This window comes from Tupaia chinensis, unplaced genomic scaffold (genome assembly GCF_000334495.1).
Source record: "Tupaia chinensis unplaced genomic scaffold, TupChi_1.0 Scaffold143720_1, whole genome shotgun sequence".
NCBI classification, from domain to species: domain Eukaryota; kingdom Metazoa; phylum Chordata; class Mammalia; order Scandentia; family Tupaiidae; genus Tupaia; species Tupaia belangeri.
In genome coordinates this window covers 42,098-63,449 of record NW_006203569.1, presented here as the reverse complement: position 1 = coordinate 63,449, position 21,352 = coordinate 42,098, and the positions used below count along the sequence as shown (strand labels likewise).

At 45.5% G+C, this 21,352-nt stretch overlaps 1 protein-coding gene across 1 annotated transcript in view; it reads left to right on the top strand.

Annotated features, from left to right (window-relative positions):
• The window catches only part of ADAMTSL1 (ADAMTS like 1), a 367,415-nt gene extending 347,757 nt beyond the window's left edge, over positions 1-19,658 (top strand). Inside the window, exons 25-29 of the mRNA XM_027766822.1 lie at positions 606-786; positions 4,534-4,741; positions 14,125-14,234; positions 15,391-15,611; positions 17,018-19,658. Of these exons, the coding sequence (XP_027622623.1) occupies positions 606-786; positions 4,534-4,741; positions 14,125-14,234; positions 15,391-15,611; positions 17,018-17,124 (827 nt within the window). The 3' untranslated portion in view covers positions 17,125-19,658. The remainder of the gene's footprint in view (positions 1-605; positions 787-4,533; positions 4,742-14,124; positions 14,235-15,390; positions 15,612-17,017) is intronic.
• Positions 19,659-21,352: the final 1,694 nt, after the last annotated feature.

Sequence of the window (21,352 nt, the reverse complement as noted above, 5' to 3'; positions counted from 1 at the left end):
CCAGCCCAAGACAGGGAAATTGCTCAAACTGGCCCCTTGTAGCAATATGTAAGGATTCTGAGTTTTCCGTAGGCTGGTTCAGTCTGTGACCAAGGTGCGATACTTTCAAGAAAAGCAAAATTCTACTGCATGTATCCCCAATGGAAGATATACTTTCTTACTAGTGTCTTTGCCTCATGTAAATGAGAACTCTCTAAATAGGCTGTTTATTGGTAACATTTATAAAATCTTACTGGAATGTACACCTTTAAGTGTCTCTGACATATGTCTGTCTATTAGAAAAAGTGATGTCACTTTCTAGCATACAGAGCAAGCATGTTTATAAATGAGCGTTATGGCCATTGATTAGGACTGAGCTAGACCCTTTACTTTCATTATTTTGAACCTTCACAGTAACTTAACAAAGTGGGTTATTGTAGTCATTTTAGGAGGAGACCACACGGGACCTGCCCCGTTAGGAATGGTGACCGTGGAAGGGTAGAGCTTCAGTCACAACTCCTTTCCCTTGGGCATACAGCCAACCTCCACCCCTGCCCTACCCACAAGGACTAGAGTATGGCAATAACGCTTTCTTCTTTTCCCCTTGGATGCCCCTCCTGTGACAGATTACTGGTGGTCTGTGGACAGACTGGCAACCTGCTCAGCCTCCTGTGGTAACAGGGGGGTTCAACAGCCCCGGCTGAGGTGTCTGCTGAATGGCACAGAGGTCAGCCCTACTCACTGTGCAGGGAAGGTTCGCCCCGCTGCACAGCCCATCGCCTGCAACAGGAGAGACTGTCCTTCTCGGTAAGTGGCAAATGCTGGCCCTGGCCTCCCTGCTGTGCTGAAATATCCTCAGAGTGTCCTCCTCTCTCAGCTCTGTTTATTCCAACTGGACTTCCCATAGGGTCAGACATTCAGGGAACCAGAGCATTCCACACCCTGGCACAACACACTCCCATCCTACAGTATTTGTTGGGGGCCAGCAGGTGGCTTAGTGGTTAAGGCAGTGGACTCCCACAGGCCAACTGCTGATCAAGTCCCAGACCTGGTGACTTAAAAATCATGCTGAGCACATGTGTGCCCAGAATCTCTAGAGAAGGGATTCATCCCTGCTCACTTTCCCTTGCTGTCTGGTGAGCATATGAACCATATGACAAAACCTTTAAAAAAAAAAAAAAAAAAGGTTTTATTCAGGCCAGCAGGTGGTATAATTATGGCACTGGATCCTGCATGGCCAGCTCCATGGTTCAAGTCCTAACAGCTTGAAAAACACACCAGGTACATGTTCAAAATACTGAGAGGAGAAGGGAGTGTTGTGTGGCCACCCCTGGTGGCGGGTGCTTTCTCACTTTCCCTGTATCTCTGGTAAGTGCACACACCCAAATCTTTAATTAAAAAAAAAAAAAATAGTGTTTTCAGTGGACATGCTGGGAAGACAGGGATTACTGGATTCTACCTTAAATCTTCCCTTTAAATACCTGTGCTGGGCCAGCAGATGGTGTAGCAATAATATCACTGGGCTCCCATATGGTCAATGGTGGTTTGAGTCCCAGACCCGGTGGTTTAAAACACCAGCATATGTGATGGCATGGCCACCCCCACCCCCACCCCCGGGCAATTCCCTCTCATTATGTCTGTCTGTCTCTCTCTCTGGCAAGCACATGTGGCCTAAGGCAAAAACCTCTAAAAACAATACCCGTACTAAGGTCAGCCAGTAGTTAAGGTGGCTAAATAGCCCTATGTATGGTTCAAGTCCTGGACCTGACAGTGACAGCTTGACGAACATGCCAGGCACATGTACATGCCTAAAATTCTGAGAGAAAAATGGAGGCGAAGGGATGGCAATGTGACCATCCCTCATGGGGGAGATGCATTCTTATTTTTTCTCTCTCCAGCCTGTGCATGTACCCACTAGCAAATTAAAAATAGAACAGAAAATACCTGTGCTAGCCAGTGCCCCAGTTTACTTGAGAATATCATACCCTCTTCATTTCTACAAAGGGCTACATTTTACTGTAATTTGAATAAATCTCCATTTCCTAGAGTTGCCTCAACTTTGGATAAACGTTCTCTGCATTTAGTTCTCTTACATACTCCAAAATGACCCCTGAGTCCCTGTCCTCATCTTCATGTTTTGAGAAGGTCTGAGTCACACTGAGCACCCCACCTCCAGTAGCTAAAGGGGTAATGGATAGGCTTGGAGTTGGCACCAAATTGGTGTTCTGAGCCCAGGGGGACCTGGCTCGGCCCTGAAACGCCCATTTACTACCTATCTGTAGGACTTCCATACAGCACTTAGGCAAGCGCTTTGTGTTTTGCCAGCTGAGTCATGAGGCGCAGCTGAAACCAGGAGAGGCTCAATGAAATATGAAACACACTCATTAATATCAGCAGTTTGACTTGCTGACGGGAAGGTTTCCACTGGAATGATTAATGTCCTTTTATACCCTTCCTGAACTGTAACGTAGCCCATACCTCTGCTTTCTCAAGCCCCCCACCCCAGCTCCTGAAAAATTGCTGAAATGTATATTTGGAAATAAAAGTTGATTGAACTGCAGGCCTGACATTCACCAGGGATATAAGCAGCTGGAAGACTGCCCTTGCCACGCTGTATGAAATGAAGAAGAGATCCTTGACGTGCCAAGAACTTTTTGATTTGATTTGGTGATGGTCAGAGTCAATCAGCCTAATTTACTTCTGCAAATGAAATAATTATGGCTCTGTCGTCTTGGGTTTCAGTCCCCCCCCCGCCCCTCGGAGTTTTAAAACACCTCGTGCCTGCTTCCTAAGTGGCTCTGCTCCTGTGGGTTAGAAATCCGCACATAGTCACCCCTCTCCAGGGCAAAGGAGCAAGGCAGTCACCACAAAACTAAATAAGTCACAGATCCAGACTCCGGAAGAATATACTCCCTTCTCTGCTACATCTCTCTTCAGAAAGCCAGATTGTGACACCACTTGGCTAGAAAGTGGCCATAGCTCACCTCTGACTGGCTGTCCTACCAGGCTTTTTGGACATGTTCACATATTTGTTTGCACACAAACAAGTGCTGCCCCAGTCATCTTTCTGAATAAAACTGGCAACTCCTGGGAACAGCAGTTAGTGTAATGTCTATCTCACTGGACTCCCACATAGTCGACCGTGGTTCGCGTCCCGGACCCGGTGGCTTAAAACTCATGCTGGGCACGTGTTTGTGTGTGCCCAAGATCCCGAGAGGAGAATGGAGGAGAAGGGATTGCGGCATGGCCATCCTCCCTGGGGGGTGATTTCTCGCTTTCTGTCTCTCTCTCTCTCTCTCTCTCTCTGTCTGTCAGTCTGTCTGGCGAGCACAAACACCCTATAGCAAAAAACTCTGGAAAAAAAAAAACTGGAAACTCCTAACCATTTCACATTAGTTTCTCAGGCAATAAAACCAAAGACTTTTTTCCCCCCTGGATTGTAATGAAGTGGCCAAAGAGCACCAAATCTTTTCTCAATCTTTTTCCTAATCTGTCCCTTTTCCCTCTTTAAGAACCATCAGGGTGCACACACGCTCAGAATCCCCACATCTGTATATGGATCAAGGAATTCAGGGTGTCCTCCAGATCACAGTTTGGTCTTTTAAGAAAGGCCTATTTGTCATGGTCTTGGACAGTCAGTTCTGGGGACAATTGGAGTTGGAACCTAACATTCTGAATACAGCTATCAGTATTTCTGCCACACAAGTAGGCCTCTGAGAGTTACACATGAGGCCCGTAGACTGGCTCCTGGACATAGGAAACTGCCCCTCCTTTGCCAAGTACCCAATGACTTTAGGAAGTACCAGGCCTATCTGCAATCTTAGGACCTTTGGGGCAGCTGAGGCAATAGGCTTTCAGAATATTTTTTACCTTTCTGGTCAATTTCCCAAGTGGATTAGTTTCCCAAAATCACCACCAAGTAACTTAAAACAACAAAAAATCTATTCTCTTACTGTTTCAGAGGTCAGAAGTCCAAAATCTATGAGTCGGCAGGGTCACACCACCTCCAGAGCCTCGAGGAGAGACTCTTGCCCTGACTCCTTCCAGCTTCTGGTAGCTCCAGGCCTTTCTTACCTTATAGTGGATGATTCCAGCTTCTGTGTCCAGTCATGTGGCCACCCCCTCTTCTCTGTGCATCATCTCCCTCTGCCTCTTTACTCTAAGAACACTTGTGATGGCACCTAGATAATCCAAAATAATCTTATCTCAAAAATCTTAATTATGTCTACAAAGACACTTTTGCCAAATAATGTGACAGTCACTGGTTCTAGGACATTGACATGAGATCTTTTCAGGGACTGGTTGTCAGCCTTCCATTCCACATAAAATACAAGGCAACTTCCAAAATTTATGGTGTTAAATTTTTTTCAGTCTATGTGTATTTTTTTTTCCAACATACATCGTATTTTCCATGAACTTTTTGAAGACTTTATACTATGAAAAGGGTCTTGGTTCCCAAATTAGCAGTTATGAGGTGAGAACAGGGATATGCCCTATACTGTTCCCCAAGGCCTGACTCTCTGGGGCCCCCCTGATGCTTCTTCCTCTCCCCAGGTGGATGGTGACCTCCTGGTCTGCCTGTACTCGGAGCTGCGGGGGAGGTGTCCAGACACGCCGGGTGACCTGTCAAAAGCTGAAAGCCTCTGGGATCTCCACCCCTGTGTCCAATGACCTGTGTACGCAGCTCGCCAAAAGGCCGGTGGACACTCAGGCCTGTAACCAACAGCTCTGTGTGGAGTGGGCCTTCTCCACCTGGGGCCAGGTGAGGAACCAGAGAAGTGTTTATTTGGAGAGTAAATCTAAAAGTATAAAAAGTAAAATGCCACCTTGTCCACCTCCTCTGACCTTTCACATTCCCCTCTGTCACTAACCCTACCCAGGATCATTCCTGTGGCCAGAGCTTCTGATATTCTACTTTAACACACAGTGCCCAGACCCATTACACTCTTCCCCTTGATTTCCCTTTTTTGCCTCCTCATCAAGCCCTCGTACCCCTTCTTCAGACTCGCATTCTGTCAGCTGCCTCCTCTCAATGGAAATGCTGAGTTAAAGATTGAAAGCTGAGGAGACTCATCTGAAAACTCCAGTGTTGTTCTGGGCCAAGGGTTCTTAACTGGGTTTCAGTTGCAATCTCTGAGTAATTGTTTCTATAAGACTAGCATGCAGAGATTCTCTGTCAGTTGTTCTGGGGTAGAAGCCAAGCATGGGTAATTTTCAGAAACTTCCCAGGTAATTCCATATGGAGTCAGGGTAGAGAATCATTATTCCCACCCAGGAAAAGTTGGAGCCTAGCTGATTCACTTAAGCCATTAACACCTTTCTCAGTTCTCTGCCTAGAGGTTAACACAAGAAGTCATAGGTATACTCAATACATAGCAGAAAGCGGGGCCCATTTGATTCCAGGTACCTAAGGATGGAGCCTCCTCTGAATACAGTAGAACCACCATGATGACTTTCTCCACATGGTTAGTTATAATTTAAGAGAGAGGTCACTACAAACTGACCTCAGGGGAGCCACCCCGAGCACTGAAACACACTGTGCTGGGAGAGAAGCAGCCTAGAGGTGGGGTGCTGAGTGACCTCACCTCTGCACTCTCATTGTATCTGGGCCAGGAACCCCAGTTGTCATTAGAGGCCTGGGTTTTCCCCAGTCCAAGTTGATAAAGCCTCTATTAGACAAAGAATAGTTATTCTAATCCCTCAGAATATAGCAGGCACTAAAAAAAGAAAACAGAAAAAAATCAGGTGTGGAGATGCTTGTGGGAAATGATATAATTACATATACTTTGTTTCATAAAAGTCTATGTCTAAAACCTGTTGGAGACTTACCAGCCATGTAAGGGCTGATATTCAGGTAGTATCGACAAGCTGGGTGGTTATAGTCATTCTAGGTATGGAGCTGGTGCTAATTGGTAGAACGACCATTCTGATTAGTCAGGCATAGTTTTTGGTTGGTTGGCATCCAGACCATACCATTAAGCTCAGCCAGCTGAAATACCCCCAAGAACAAGCCTTTAATTCTTTGTGTAACTGTATCAACCAATGTGATTGAATATTTGGGGGCAATTAGCTATCTACACATTACTACATTCATGTCCCTCCACCCCTACCCCCAGGTGTGTTCTTTGGAAAACAATTACTTGCAACTTTCCATTAAGTTAACACACTGTGGACATCTCTAATGAAAATCAAATGTTATTTTCATAGAGTTTGCTTTCAACTCATGAGCCATTTATGTCTCGGGTAAATCTGGGGCTAATGTTCACCACTGGCCAATCAGCATGCCTGGTGGAAGCTCCTTTCTGAAACCTCTGCCAACCCCTCCTCATTTCCAATGACATAATGTATGTGCTTCATAATCAAAGAGGCATGAGCTCCCCTTGCCTCCACACCTGAGGGGATATCATCTTTCTCTTAACCTGGAAAAGTCCACTTCTGATAGCCCTCATTCAGCCCAAGGCAGCTCCGCTTCCAGACCCTCAAGGCTTACTGGCAGTTTGTGAAATTACAATTGGGAACAGATCTGGCTACACATGGGAAATGTTTCTGCATTGTGTCATCAAGGTCACTCAAGGGAACATACGGTGCACATTTGATCATTCTCGGTGATTACTCTTCCTAACAAAGGGGAAAATTCATAGGTCTTTCTCTATTCCTCCTTCCCTCTCAAAAATCTCTCACCCCCATGGGAACCAGCAGTTAGCGTAATGGCTATGTCGTTGGACTCCCACGTAGTCGACCGCGGTTCGCGTCTTGGACCCGGTGGCTTAAATCTCACGCCAGGCGCGTGTGCGTGCATGCCCAATATCCCGAGAGGAGAATGGAGGAGAAGGGATTGCGGCGTGACCATCCCCCCTGGGGGGTGATTTCTCGCTTTCTGTCTCTATGTCTCTGTCTGTCTGGTGAGCGCACACGCCCTATAGCAAAAACCTCTCCAAAAAAAAAAAAAAAAAATCTCTCACCCCTTTCTTCCCCCCTACCTAAAATCTTCTAGACCAGGATGTCCCAAGCTTTAACCTGAATCACTTGGGGCCTTGTTAAGAATGCAGATTCCATTATGGTAGGCCTAGGGTAAAGCTTGGGATGCCGAATTTCTAAAAATTCAGGTGATGCCAATGCAACAGGTCCAAGGGGCCACGTTTAAAAAAGTAGTGAGGCCTGGGCCATTACAAATTCTGGGGAACTGCTTCCTCTTACAAGTCTGCTGTCACTTTTGTGTTGGAGTTGTTGAAAGGTGCTTGTAACTGTGGATGCCCCTCAAACCTCTACATTCCATTGCTGTGAGAAGGAAAATGCCGATAGCTTCTGACAAGAAAATCCTTTTGGAATAGCATCATGCAAATATCTTTCTTCATCTGCCTACATCCTTAAGGCGTACAAAAATCATGCTGATTTCAGTCCAAAACAGACTAACTTCTTAGCTCCAACAACCTGGCTTCGTGTATATTCAACTTTCTTCTTTTATCCAACATACATTCGTGGGGCACCTGTCTTGGGTGCAGAATGTTTTCTGTATAAGCCTGTGTGAGAGAATGTTTGCAGGAGAGTTAGGTAAAGGCTGGAAATAGAAATGTGACTGGAAAACAGGTGCCAGATTGTAGAGTCTTACGTGCTGTACGAGGAGTTTGGATTTTACTATGAATGCCACTAGAAAAGCGTTTTAAGCAAAAGTGGCACAATCTTAAAGGTTATCTTGTCAGCAGGGTAGTGATTGAACTTCAAAGGGACAAGGCTGGAAATAATGATGGTGATCAGAATGAAGACACTAGGCAGTGGAAATGGAGTCTGTGAAAGTGTGACGCACAGGGCTGCAGTGACCCTTTTGGATATCAAAGATGAGAGAGAGAGAGAAGCAGCCAAGATTGGACTGGAGGTTTATTGGACTGAATACTAGGTAGGAACATAGAAAAAAAGAGGGTAAGTTAGTAGCATAACTTGTTGTAGACATGTTTGGTTTGAAATGTATGAAGTATCCAAAGTACAGTCGTTCATTAAGGAGTTAGATGTGCAGGCCTGGGACTTAAAAGAGCTGGGCTGAACATTATCAGTCGGAAGGACTTTGGTGTACAAAAGGTAGCTAGGTCTCATGGGCGTTATCACCCAAGGAGGTGGTGAAAATGAGATGAAGGAAAGGAAAGGAACAGAACCCTTGGAAACACTACTTAAACTATGAGACAAAGGGCAGGCCCTCAGAAGAAGACTCCTTCCTGGCTCCTGAGAACTAGTGATTTCAGGGAAAAAAAGAGAAATGAAGATTTTCTACTGATAATTCAGTCTTCAGCCCACAAACTCAAGTGATAGATCTAAAGGAATTATAGCCAAATACTGTTAGGGTGAACATATTCCTCAATATCCACTAAATCTGCTGCACAAAGGTATAAAAACGAAATGGCAAAGAGATTTCAGATGACCTCCTTCTGCTCGTCTCTGAACGCTCAGATTGAACTTCAAGAATTAGGAAGAAACACACCATCCATCAGATGACTAGAAATCACCACAGGGCCATAAGAAATATGGGAAAACAAGAATATACCTCTCCTCCAAGAGAAAAGAATAACTCCTCTTCATCCACAGAAAGTTCAATGGAAATGTCTGATAAAGAATTTAGGATATTCATAATGACAAAGCTCACCGAGATGGAAGAGAAGAGAAACAATGAACTCCAGAAGAGGCAGGAGAAAGGAACTGACAAGTTCCAGGAGGTGAGGAATTTCTTGCAAGATCTAAAAGAGATATTACACACCATAAAATAGAATCAAACAAAACTGTTAGAGATGAAGGCTATAATACAGGAAGTCAAAATCTCCCTTGAAAGTATTAAAAGCAGACTAGATCATACAGAAAATAGAATCTTAGACGTAGAAGAGAAAATTGCTGGCCTAGAAAAATCCACCACATGACTGAGAAAATTGCCAAAAAATTAAGAATAATATAGATACCATCAAATGTCCAAATAAAATAAATTCATACTTTAACTGTAAAATTAATTAATTTTAAAAATCTGTGGGAATAGGAGGGAAAAAAACTAACCAAAAATCTCAGAAAATGTATTCAAAAAGGTCAATAGGAGCTTTTTTCAGAAGGAGAGAGGGTCAATGGTATCTGATTACATCAGAAAGAACAAACAAGATACAAAAGAAGCATTGACCAATACACACTGGAATTCGACTGTAGTCATTGGTGACTCTGAGGGGCACTTTCAATGTGGCAGCAGGCACTGAAGCCAAACCAGCAGAGGGTTGGGACACAAATGACAATGGAGGAAATAGGACCGCTAGGGCCACATTACTCCTTCAAGAATTCCCCATTGTGGTCAAGGAACATCAGCCAAAGAAAACCCCACATCCTTGTTCCTTCATGGAAATATAAAAAAACAACTAGAAACTAACTAAATTAACCAAGCTCCAGAAAACAGTGTGTCCAAAATGGCAACAGGAGCGAGAAACAGAGAAGGGATTTGCAGCATGACCATTCCTCATAGGAGGCCATGATTTTTCCAACAACCTAATAAAATTAAATGGTAAGAATTTTTGTGGCATTTTTACTCACCCTGCCCCCAGCCCTCTCACAGCACAGTCCTGATCTTGAGGTGGGAGTAGCCACTACTTCTGAAAGCCGCAGGAGGGCTGTACCTTCACACAGATACCTGCATCAAGAGAGACATCAGCAGTTCCCAACCTTTTTGACACCAGGGACTGGTTTTGTGCAAGACAATTTTTCCACAGGAGGGGAGGTAGTTTCAGGATGATTCAAGCACATTTACTGTGCACTTGGTTTCTGTTAGTATTATATTATAATATATAATGAAATCACTATACAACTCATCATAATGCAGAATCAGTGAGTCTTGAGCCTGTTTTCCTGCAACTAGACAGTTCCATCTGTGTGCTTCTATGAGAATATTGCCACTGCTGACCTGACAGGAGGTGGAATTCAAGCGGGTGATGGCAAGAGGTTGTAAATATAGGGGAACCTTTACTTGCTTGCCCACCACTCACCTCCTACTTGTGGCCCAGTTCCTAAAAGGCCATGGACCAGTGCCAGTCTGTGGCCTATGGGTTGGGGACCCCCGTATTAGATTATCTAAGGCCTAAGGAGAACTTGAAGTGAGAGAGTCTGAGAAACTAAAGTACTCAAAAGAAGCCATGAATATATGTGGGGGAAGTGAGAAAGCTTCACACGGGCCCAGGCAAAACACATGTTTTTGTTTTGTTTTGTTTTGGAGAGTTTTTTTGCCATAGGGGCACGTGCACTCGCCAGAAAGAGAGAGTCAGAGAGACAGAAGGTGAGAAACCACCCCCCAGGGGAGATGGCCACACTGCAATCCCTTCTCCTCTATTCTCCTCTCAGGATCTTGGGCACACACGCACACACACCCAGCGTGAGTTTAAGTCACCAGGTCCGGGACTCGAACCGTGGTAGACTACTCAACTACATGGGAGTCCAGCGAAATAGCCATTATGCTAACTACTGGTCCCAAGACATTAAGCTTTTAATTCAGGCTGATCATTAGGCTCATAGAATACCCAATTAATCAGTAAAGGACTGCCTTACCACAGAGCCAGGTCTCCAAACACTGGGAGAGGTGGCTGTTTTTCAAATACTCAATTTTCAACAACTACAAAAAAATCATACAAACAAAAAAAGGAAGAAGGCATAGCACACTACAAAGAAGAAACTGAGGCCACTGGGTTGCATAGTGGTTAAGGTGCTGGACTCCCACATGGCCACCTGCAGGATGTGAGTATATGCATGCCCAAAATCTCAAGAGGAGAATGGAAGAGAAGGGATTGCAGCATGACCATCTCCCCTGGAGTGGGGAGGGGGAGTGATTTCTACTCTCTGTCTGTCTCTTTGGTGAGCATACATGCCCTGTAGCAAAAAGATCTCAAAAATAAATAAATAAATAAATAACAGAACTACCAATATAAAAAGGATTATAGTAGAGTATTATGAATTAAATAACCTAGATAAAATGACCAAATTCCAAAGAACACATAACCCCGCAAGACTGATACACCTATAACTTATAAGGAGATTAAATCAGTAATCAGACATCTGCCAACCAAGAAAATCCATGGATCAGATAATCTGACTGGAGAATTCTGTCAAAATTTAAAGAATTTATACCAATCCTTCTCAAACTTTCACTAACACTTATTTTTATTTTAAATTTTTTAAACATTTATTGATTGATTCATTGTAATTTTGGACCCACCAAGTCTGGGACTCAAATCATGGTCAGCCATGTGGGAGTCCAGCACCTCAGCCGCCATGCCACCTGCCGGGCCCTCACTACCACTTCTTAAATTCACCATATGAGGCCATCATTGCCACAATACCAAAGCCAAAGACTACAAAAAACTATAAACCAGTACACCTTATAAAGTGCTGTTGCACTGACAGAAACACGTGAGACTGAGTGATTTACAAGAACAGAGGCTTATTGCTCTTCTCGTAATAAGGTGATCTTTGAAAATGGTTCGCTATTCACTTGACCCAGAGAACCCCACACAGTCATGCAAATCAAGAGGTTCAAATTTTCATATTCACTGTAAGAACACTCATGAAACTGCCCAGGCCATCAAGGGTATGCATATCTGAAAAGCCACCAAGTATCTGAAGAATGTTACTTTATAGAAACAGTGCGTGCCATTCCATTGTTACAATGGTGGAATTGGTAGATGTGCCCAGGCTAAACAGTGGGGCTGGACACAAGGTCGGTGGCCAAAAAAAGAGTGAATTTTTGCTGCACATGCTTAAAAATGCAGATGAGGCTGTGATGTGGAATATGTCAGAACGTTGAGCAGAGCAGCTGTCCATAAATTTCTGCCTGTTCTGGTCTCTTTTCCCATCTTATAAACACACCAGAACTCAGTCCTAAGGTCCTTGTCCTAAGTACCTCATCCCACCCTGGGGTACCACAGAAAGATTACATTTAACTGAGCACCTTTAGTCCCAATATGTGAATGGGGGGCGGGGAGGCATCTAAACCATAGCAACATTCATGCAGAAATCTCCAACAGAATACTGGAAACCCAAATTAAGCAGCTTATTAAAGGGATTATATTGGGCCATCAGAAAAATATGTCATAACTTTTCTGATGACCCAATACATCACGAATAAGTAGGATTTATTTCTGGAATGTAAGCGTGGCTCAATGTTTGAAAATCAATTTAATGTACCACATTAGGTGAATGAAGGACAAAACTACATGATTACCCCAATCAATGCAGAAAACATACTTAACAAAATTTGACACCCTTTCTTGATTAGGAACATTCAAATTTGGAATAGAAGTAAACTGTCCCAAAAATAACAGAATGTAAATGAAAAACCCATAAGTAATGATACACTCAGTGACAAAGACCACAAGCTTCCTCCCCAATATCAAGAACAAGACATCAAGGTATTCACCATTTCTACATACTGAGATTTCAGAACAGAAAAAAAAAAAAAAAAAGAAAAAAGAAAAAGAAATAAAAGGCATCCACATTGGAAAAGAAGAAATAAAATTCTGTTCATGAGTACATACTCTCATATGTGAAAACCGTAGAATTCCAAAAAAAAATACAACCATTATAGCCAATAAATGAATTCGATAAATTGTAGGATACAAAATCAATATACGGGGGCTGGCAGGTGGTGTGGTGGTTAAGGTTGCTGGACTCCACATGGCTGACCACGGCTTGACTCTAAGACATGATGGCTTGCTTTCTCAATTTCCCTCCTTCTCTATATTTGTCTCTGGTCAAATTTTTTTAATAATAAAATTCCTCTTTCTGCCATATTTCTGTGCTGCCATAATGATGTGCATGAATGTCCTGGCTGATGCCCTCAAGAGCATCAAAAATGCTAAAAAGAGAAGCAAACATCAGGTTCCTATTAAGCCATGCTCCAAAGTCATTGTCCATTTTCTAACTGTGATGACGAAGCATGGTTACATTGTGAATTTGAAATCGTTGATGACCACAGAGCTGGGAAAATTGCTGTGAACCTCACTGGCAGGTTAAACAAGTGTGGAGTGCTCAGCCCCAGACTTGATGTGCAACTCAAAGATCTAGAGAAATGGCTGAATAATCTGCTCCCGTCGCGTCAGTTTCATTGTACCAACAACCTCAGCTGGCACCATGACCCATGAAGAAGCAAGACAGAAACATACAGAAGGGAAAATCCTGGGATTCTTTTTCTAGGGATGTAATACACAAATACAAATCAAATGCCTCACTGGAGTCTGAAAATAAAATAATAATAAAATAAAATCTTAAAAAAAAAACAATATACAAAAATCAGTGGTATTTATATAGAGTAACAATGAGTGATTCACAAAGGGAATTAAGAAAACAATTTCATTCACGACAGCATCAAAAAGAATAAACAAGTAGGAGGAAGAATTTTACTTGCCTATGGATTCCTAGGGATCCAAAGACCCCCAATTTACAGCCTGTGTTCTAAAATGACCTCCAAGGAATGTTTGTTTTCTAGTTCTACTAAGACAGAAGATATCAGTGAGGGGCCTGCTGCTTTTGTACTTAGCGATGGTTGTTGTTTGGGGTATTTCCTGTGATAGCTTCAGGCTCTGCCAGTGTTGAACAAAGTTCTGTGATCGCCATAAACACCCAACAGAGGAGCAGAAGGAGGGACTATATGTAGCTGTTTAGGTGTCCTGGGTTTAATGTGTAAAAAATGAAGCCAAGGAAAAGAAGGAATTAATAGAGTTGGTTATTTGGATGAATTTAACAAGTAATAACTAATCCAAATTACCCTGCACGCTGAAGGGGGTAGGAGAGATTTTTTAGAGGTCCTCAACTCTGAAGCTTACCACCACATTCCTAGCACATTCTGCCAAGATATTGTTCCTTTGGTTAAGTTGAGAGGGACTTAACTGTCTAACTGGCTCCACAACCAGCTATTTGAAAGCAGAATGCCCATAAGTGAAAGGAAAGCTAACCATCCCACTGACCTAAGGAAGAAAACTTGCCAGTAAAAGTCCTTTAGCTGGCCCAAAGAGGAGTAAGATAAATGATTTGAGGGCCTTCGACAAGCCCCTGCACAAGGATCTTGTGTCCCATGCCACCTGACCTTTGTGGCCTGTGTCCTTGGCTTGGCTAATGTCAGGTGTACCATCTTTTTCTGCTTCCCAGTGCAGCGGACCTTGCATCGGGCCTCACCTAGCTGTGCAACATAGACAAGTCTTCTGCCAGACACGGGATGGCATCACCTTACCTTCAGAGCAGTGCAGTGCCCTTCCAAGGTAAGAACAAACCCTGGCCTCCTTTGCCCAGCTCCTGTGCTGATAAAAAAGATGGTTATGAGTGAATGTTTCTTCTCCAACCTCCCCCAGTCCTAGGGATCACATGCCTGCCCCCTCACCTCTATATGCCCCAGAGGTAGATGGTTCAGTAGTGACCTTGGTGTTGCCTAACAGGCCAGGTTGGGCTTTCCTCTCTCTCTCTCTCTTTTTTTTTTTTTTTTTTTTTTTGGGGATTTTTTTTTTTTTTTTTTTTTTTTTGCTGTAAGACACATGTACTCACCAGAGACAGAGAGAGACTGAGAAACTTTGGAGAGATTTTTTGCTATAGGGCGCATGCGCTCGCCAGACAGACAGACAGAGACATAGAGACAGAAAGCGAGACATCACCCCCAGAGGGAATGGTCACACCGCAATCCCTTCTCCTCCATTCTCCTCTCGGGATCTTGGGCACGCACGCACACGTGCCCGGTGTGAGTTTTAAGCCACCGGGTCCGGGACGCAAACCGCGGTCGACTACATGGAAGTCCAGCGACATAGTCATTACGCTAACTGCTGGTTCCCAGACTTTCCTCTCTTACGGAAGAAGAGTACACAGGATGTTTTTTCTCTGAGTGAGGCCAATACCGCAGAGACCTGCACTAGCTCCCACTGCAGGGAAGTGAGATACACACAATGGCCACCAGACCTCAAGGTTTCACTGGCTCCTCACTCTTGCTGACCTCCCTCTAGAAGTTGGGCTGAAATGAGGACCCTTATTTCTGGGCCTCACCCTATCATTTCTGTCCAGCCCCTTTCCTGTCATACCTCCTTATAGGTGTCCCTCTGGAGGAAGAGTTTAGCACCCCTACCTAAGACCCAGCCCTGAGAGCAGACTCCAGGCTCTGCCTCTGCCAGCCTCCACGATCAGCAGAGCTCATTCTTGGTTCATGTGATAACATATACAGTGCAGAGAAGAGCAGGCTGAGGCCCTGTTCCAGGAAGCAACCTTCCCGAGATCTTATTGCATTCGGTAAGAGCAGAGATCAGAGCCCAGGCCTGGTAAAGTTGAACATTCTTAAGGAGAACAGATCCAAAGTTTGCAGCATTGTTTTCATATCCACTCCCTGATCTGGCCCCAACAGAGGCAGACCTTAACCCTGTTACCCTCTTCCTGCAGGCCTGTAAGCACCCAGAACTGCTGGTCAGAGGCCTGCAGTGTACACTGGAGGGTTAGCCTGTGGACCCTATGCACGGCAACCTGTGGCAACTATGGCTTCCAGTCCCGGCGGGTAGAATGTGTTCATGCCCGTACCAACAAGGCGGTGCCTGACCACCTGTGCTCCTGGGGGCCCCGACCCGCCAACTGGCAGCGCTGCAACATCACTCCATGTGAAAACAGTACGTTCCAACCCCAAAGAACCTTCTGTAAATTCCCCACAGGGCATCGGGTGCAGAGAGCAGCCTCTGGGACTGAGCCTGAGCATAGGGCATTGGACCAAGTTCCCCAAGGATTGTAAGCTGGGGCTGGAGTTGAGTCTTTTCTCTGGGGTGCATGGGAGTATGCAAGAATGGGTGCAAACATGTCCAGGTCACAAACAATGGCAGGGTATTCCCCAAGGACTTCCATGGTCTCCATCCTGAGAACCAGATGCTATTGGCCAAAGGCTTGATGGAATCAGCCTCTGGGTCACCTGCTGTCAGTCAGGGCCAGCCCACTAATGAAAAGCACTGTTAACACTGAAGAAGCACGCAGCATGCCCCGCTCAGCTGGCTCTGCACCCATCACTGCTCTGCTTCGACCCAACAAGGATCTGCTGACCACCTCCCTCCTTCCCAGCTCATGGGCAGCCCCTGAATCTGTGCAGGGGCCCATTCCTGGGGGTGCGATACTCACTTTATCTGCTCCTCCCTCAAGTTGGGTCCTCCCCAGCATTTGTATTACCACTGGGTAGCAATCTGTTTTCTTCCTCAGAACCCAAAACGCAAATTGGAGATGCTTCCTCACAACAAACAGGGAAAAGTTTGAGGCAAAGAATGGGAAACAGAAATGAAGTAGGAGCAGTGCTGTTTTCCCAAACTGGGCCTCCCTGAGTAATAGATTCCCAACGCTAAGGCAGATGCCTTTTGGGCAAATAGCCCATTTTTTCTTACACACTGTGAGTGGATGACCTTTGTGCTCCCATGTAGTGCTGACCATGTCTGCATAAGGGCTCACCACGCTCAGAGGGTAGTTAGACTGACTTACTGAACCCAATAGGCACCAGTATTAAAAGCCATTGATTCTGGGCCAATATTGCACTGAAGCATCATTGGGCTGTATTTAAGGCATGGGGAGTGGAAAGAGCCAGGAAGCTTGGGCGGAACAGACAAGAAAACAAAGCTTAACAGAGACAGTGAGCATGCTGGGGAATGATGGCACCTACTGGGGCCTCACCTGCACACTCCCTCCACATGAGATGGAATTCAGTCCGATGGGCACCATCTCAAGGAGAGTCACTTACTGAAATAACAGAAGTCTGTGGGAAAAGGCAAGCTCACCTAGACAGAGAGGTGATCCAGAGAGGACAGACACCACTGGGAGTGATTAGAAAGGAAGCAAAGCGCTCGGATGGCCCTGTCATACAGTCTGATGTCCACCCTAGCTGTTGGGGGGCAAGTAGCTGAGTTCTCCCAAGGGAGGCCCATCCAGAGAAGCTGGAGACTGTGGCCAGGCAGAACCCAGAAAGCACCCCAGTGGCCATATCCTTTACCCCTGTTTCACCTCTCCTTTCTGTCCCTTTCCCCACCCTCTCCCCCTTTCCCAGTGGAGTGCAGAGACACCACCAGGTACTGCGAGAAGGTAAAACAGCTGAAACTCTGCCAACTCAGCCAGTTCAAATCTCGCTGCTGTGGAACTTGTAGCAAAGCATGAAGACAGGGCACGGGAAAGGACTCTCCCTGGCCACACAAAGGACTCATGCACCCACCTTGGACAGAACTGACGCTTTCTTCATTTTATTTATTTATTTCCCCCTCCGCACTCCCAGCACACCGCCCCTCATCCAGCCTCCTTCCTTTGCCTTCACCTCCACCCCCATTCCTGAGGCCCTCAGCACGTTTTCTCTTTCAGTTAGCTGGAGGACAGAGTATTAGGAAAGAAAAAGGACAGATGTCTAAAGGAGGCTGCAGAGCTGGCCAGGCAGACAGCAATAACCCCTGCAGAGCCAGCTCCATGCCAAACCCGGGTCTCAAAGAGACCAAGGAAGAGGCTGGCCAGCCCCTGGGGATGGCAGGTAGCCAGCGGGTTTGTAAAGTATCGGTACAAACATTGGACAAGCAGCTGTGTCTTTCCTGGAAGCATTTCATTAATGCGGGAGGACATGCTCCTCCCATTTCCTCCTTTGCCTCTGCACCTTTGGTCATGGTAAGGACAGGGAGAGGGAAGGGCCACCATGCTGAGGCAGAAATAACTCAGAACCCAGCTTGGGGTCCAGGGAGAACTCAAAACACAGATGGGTAAAGGTAAAGGGAGACTATCAAAGTAGGCCTAAAGCCCAAAACAATGTGGCAAATGAAGTAGGGAGGAAAGGACAGGAGCAGAGAGCAGCCTGTGTGTATCGCAGTGGGAGGACTGGGCAGGCAGGAGGAGCTGTCAAGTAGGTCAGGAGGCTCACGTGCATGGCAGACTGAAGGCCCATGTAAGTGTGGCCCCTGTGTGCTCAGCACTGCTGCCTTCACGGAGGGCAAGAGAGCTCCCTCTAGTGGGGAGAGAGAGAGAGAGCCCTCACTCCTCGTGCCATCTGCATCAACTCCACTCCCTGCCCTGCCCTGCCCTGCCCTGCCCTGCCTATGCAGCTATGACAATCCAGCCAGAGGCCAGCATCTGACTGGGCAGCAAGGCCGCTTCGGCATCTCTTTATCCATATGGAGAGTCCCCAGCCCCACATTGCTGCTGTGGGCCAGAAACATTTTGAACAAGAATAGACCAGGCTTTCTGCCTAGATGACCTTTGCTGCTCCACTTGGAAAAGGCCAAGAACTGGGGTCAATCTGTCATAATCAATACATAAATCAGTTTTCCAGAGAGTATCTATCAGCTTGTAGCAACCACTTCATTCCAGAGCTGCCCAAGGGATGGGGTGGGATGTGGATTTGTGCGTGCACGCAGGACATCCCATCAATCCTGGCCACCGCAGTGGGTCTGCAGCCTCTCCCACAGCCCAGCATGAGCTACTGCATAGAGTATAGAGCAGGAGGGAGCAGGGCAGGACAGAACTGTGGCAATGCCACAGGGAGCGAAGCTTCCAAGACAGTCTTCAAAGATTTCCAGCCAACCTCCACACACAGTGAGATACTAGCAACTTTGACTGACATGCGCCAGTTTGGGCAAGTCCGTAATTCAGCCGGCAAAGCAGTGCACACTTCAACAACATACCTCGGCTAAGCCGAAATCGCTGCAGCAAAGTCACATGGCAAAACACAAACTATGAGAATCTTTGACAAATCGCTCATGAAAGGGAACACCTTTGGTTACAAATGGCCACAGTTTAGTATCCAGGACAAAGAAGGATGGCCAGAGTCCCTCGGCCTCCCATTACAAACACGCTCGTGAAATGCCACTCACCCTGACATCCAGGCTACACGCTTCAGCCAGCCTGGAAGTAAAAATCGGGAGGAAGACAGTATTCATCTGTGTCCTCCCAGGGGAGCTCTGGACCATTAGAATAGGTGTCTCTTCCTTCCTTATCACAAAGCAAGGCTCTAATAAATCTTGTTACTAAAAATCAGTGTAATGTTTATTTAAAATAAAAGAGAATGGTTTTTATGTCTGTATATCTTTTGTGAATATTTATTAGGATTTCTTGTATAAAAAAAAGTGCAATATTAATGATTGTACATTGTTATCCAGAAAAAAAATAATATTTGGGGGACTTTTTATTAACTTCCTGCAGTTGTGTTCCTGTAAACTCAGTGGTGATTATTGTATTTTTTCCTGTTTTATAATAGAGCCTGGTGTTTAACTCTGGTTCCATCCACTGTGTACAGAATACATTGTAAAAGCTAACATGGGGTACTGGAGCAATAGAGGGGATTCGTTTGACACAATAGTTATGCATGGGATGATGCAGACAGATCCCTTACTACTACTAATGTGGTTGATTATTTCTAGTTCAATAGCTGTTGCAAAGCAGCAGTCAATCTTTGCGTTTCCTAAGTAGCAGGCGTCCTCCAGCTCCGCCACGTGTCAGGTTGTAGCACTTGGAAGTGGGCTTTGGAGCAAGCTGGGGAGCCTAGAACTGGGGTGGACAGAAGTGTGCTCCTTGGGTGAGATGAATGTACATTTAATGTTGTTCTGTGAATTGCGACTCAGCAGCACCACGAGATTATTAGGGCTGCTGGATAATGTGGAAGGAGGTACTTCCTCCTCTAAAACACAAAACTGTATTTATATATTTTGTACAGATAATACAGCTTATTTATTTAAATCTTGTTGTCTGAGTCTCTATTAAGCTCAGCTTTCCCATCGTGTTTTATGCAGAGGAGGAGAAAAATCCCTGACAGCTGGGTGGTTCCTAGCCTGTTATGTGTGTTTGGCTGAAGGGGAAGAACTGCAGTTTTCAGCTTTGACTGGGAAGCGGAAAGCCCGGGCTGGGCAGGGCCAACTCTGTAAATGAAGCCAGGAGAGCTGCATTTGTAGATAAGCCCACGTTCAGGCTAAGTGCTACCAAATGAGATGCCCAGTGTTCTCATCTCCGACCCTAGAGAGTGGGAAGGTGGACACCAAAGTACCTTCAAGAAGAAAAGCAAGCAAGGGCATCTCTTGGGATTGATGCAGACCTGAGTGTAGGATTATCCTCATCCCGAGCCAGGCTTCCTGCCAGCTGAGGTGCACACAGTGTGGAGCAGCTGCATGGCGGAACTGTGGATACAGCCGTGAACAGAGGCTGACATTTATTGGTCACTAGTAGATTTAATCTTCACATCGCCTCTCTGACTATCCCTATTTACATACAGGTCAATAGAAGCTCAGAGAAGCCGAGGGTCACCCAGATGGTGGAACCAGGATTCAAACCCAGACAGCGTGACTGTAGCTAAAACCTCACTTTTATCACCTGTGCTGCCGCCTCCTGCCCCTGTGCTAGAACTGACCAGGCAATGGCCACCTTGGCTCTCTCATCATTTGTCCCTACTAATTTGAGGTTGGTAGAAGATGACAATAGGACATTTTATTGGAGCTGTTGCTTTTATTGCTGTTGCTTTTTTTCCTGCCCAAAATTCAATTTTTTTTTCACATTATAGGGCTCTTAGCTCCCTACTTTTAAAGCATTTTGTTAGCAATATAGCTACTGTGGAAAGTGTACACAAAACAAAAGCACATTTGTAGGGTTCCTCATAAATGGGCTTTTTTTTTTGGAGAGATTTTCACTGTAGGGCGCGTACGCTCGCCAGACAGACAGAGAGAGACATAGAGACAGAAAGCGAGAAATCACCCCCCAGGGGGGATGGTCACACCACAATCCCTTCTCCTCCATTCTCCTCTCGGGATCTTGGGCACGCACGCACACGCGCCCGGCGTGAGTTTTAAGCCACCGGGTCCAGGACACGAACCATGGTCGACTACATGGGAGTCCAGCGACATAGCCATTACGCTAACTGCTGGTTCCCCTCATAAATGGGCTTTAACAAAAGGGCAGCCATGGTCCCAGGCTTGGATGATGTCTACACAGGGACCACTGTGAGAGACGCTGCAGGGGACCTACAGCTTGAGAGCCGACTCTAGCCTGTTTTCCAACAACTCACTACCAGAGAGCACATCTTGAAATTTCAATTATTTTTTAAAAAGGTGAGGTTTTGCCTTAAAGGAAAAGCCAATGCTAAAATTATAAATACATATCAGCAACCAAACATCTTACAGAGGCTCCAGAGCAAGGAGAGGAGCTGAAGATGCCAGAACAAGTACCCAAGAAGACTAAAATGGTGGGAAGGTCTCAAATAGAATGTATGGAAATTATTCCAGCCAAAATCACGGACCTCAGCATAGCAAAAAAGAGATTCTTACCAAGATGTCACCAACCACAGTATGAAAGTTTGGAATCTTAATTAACCACAGGCCAGCAGGGATCTATAACTCTCATACTAGAGTCCCCTGCTTAGCCCCAG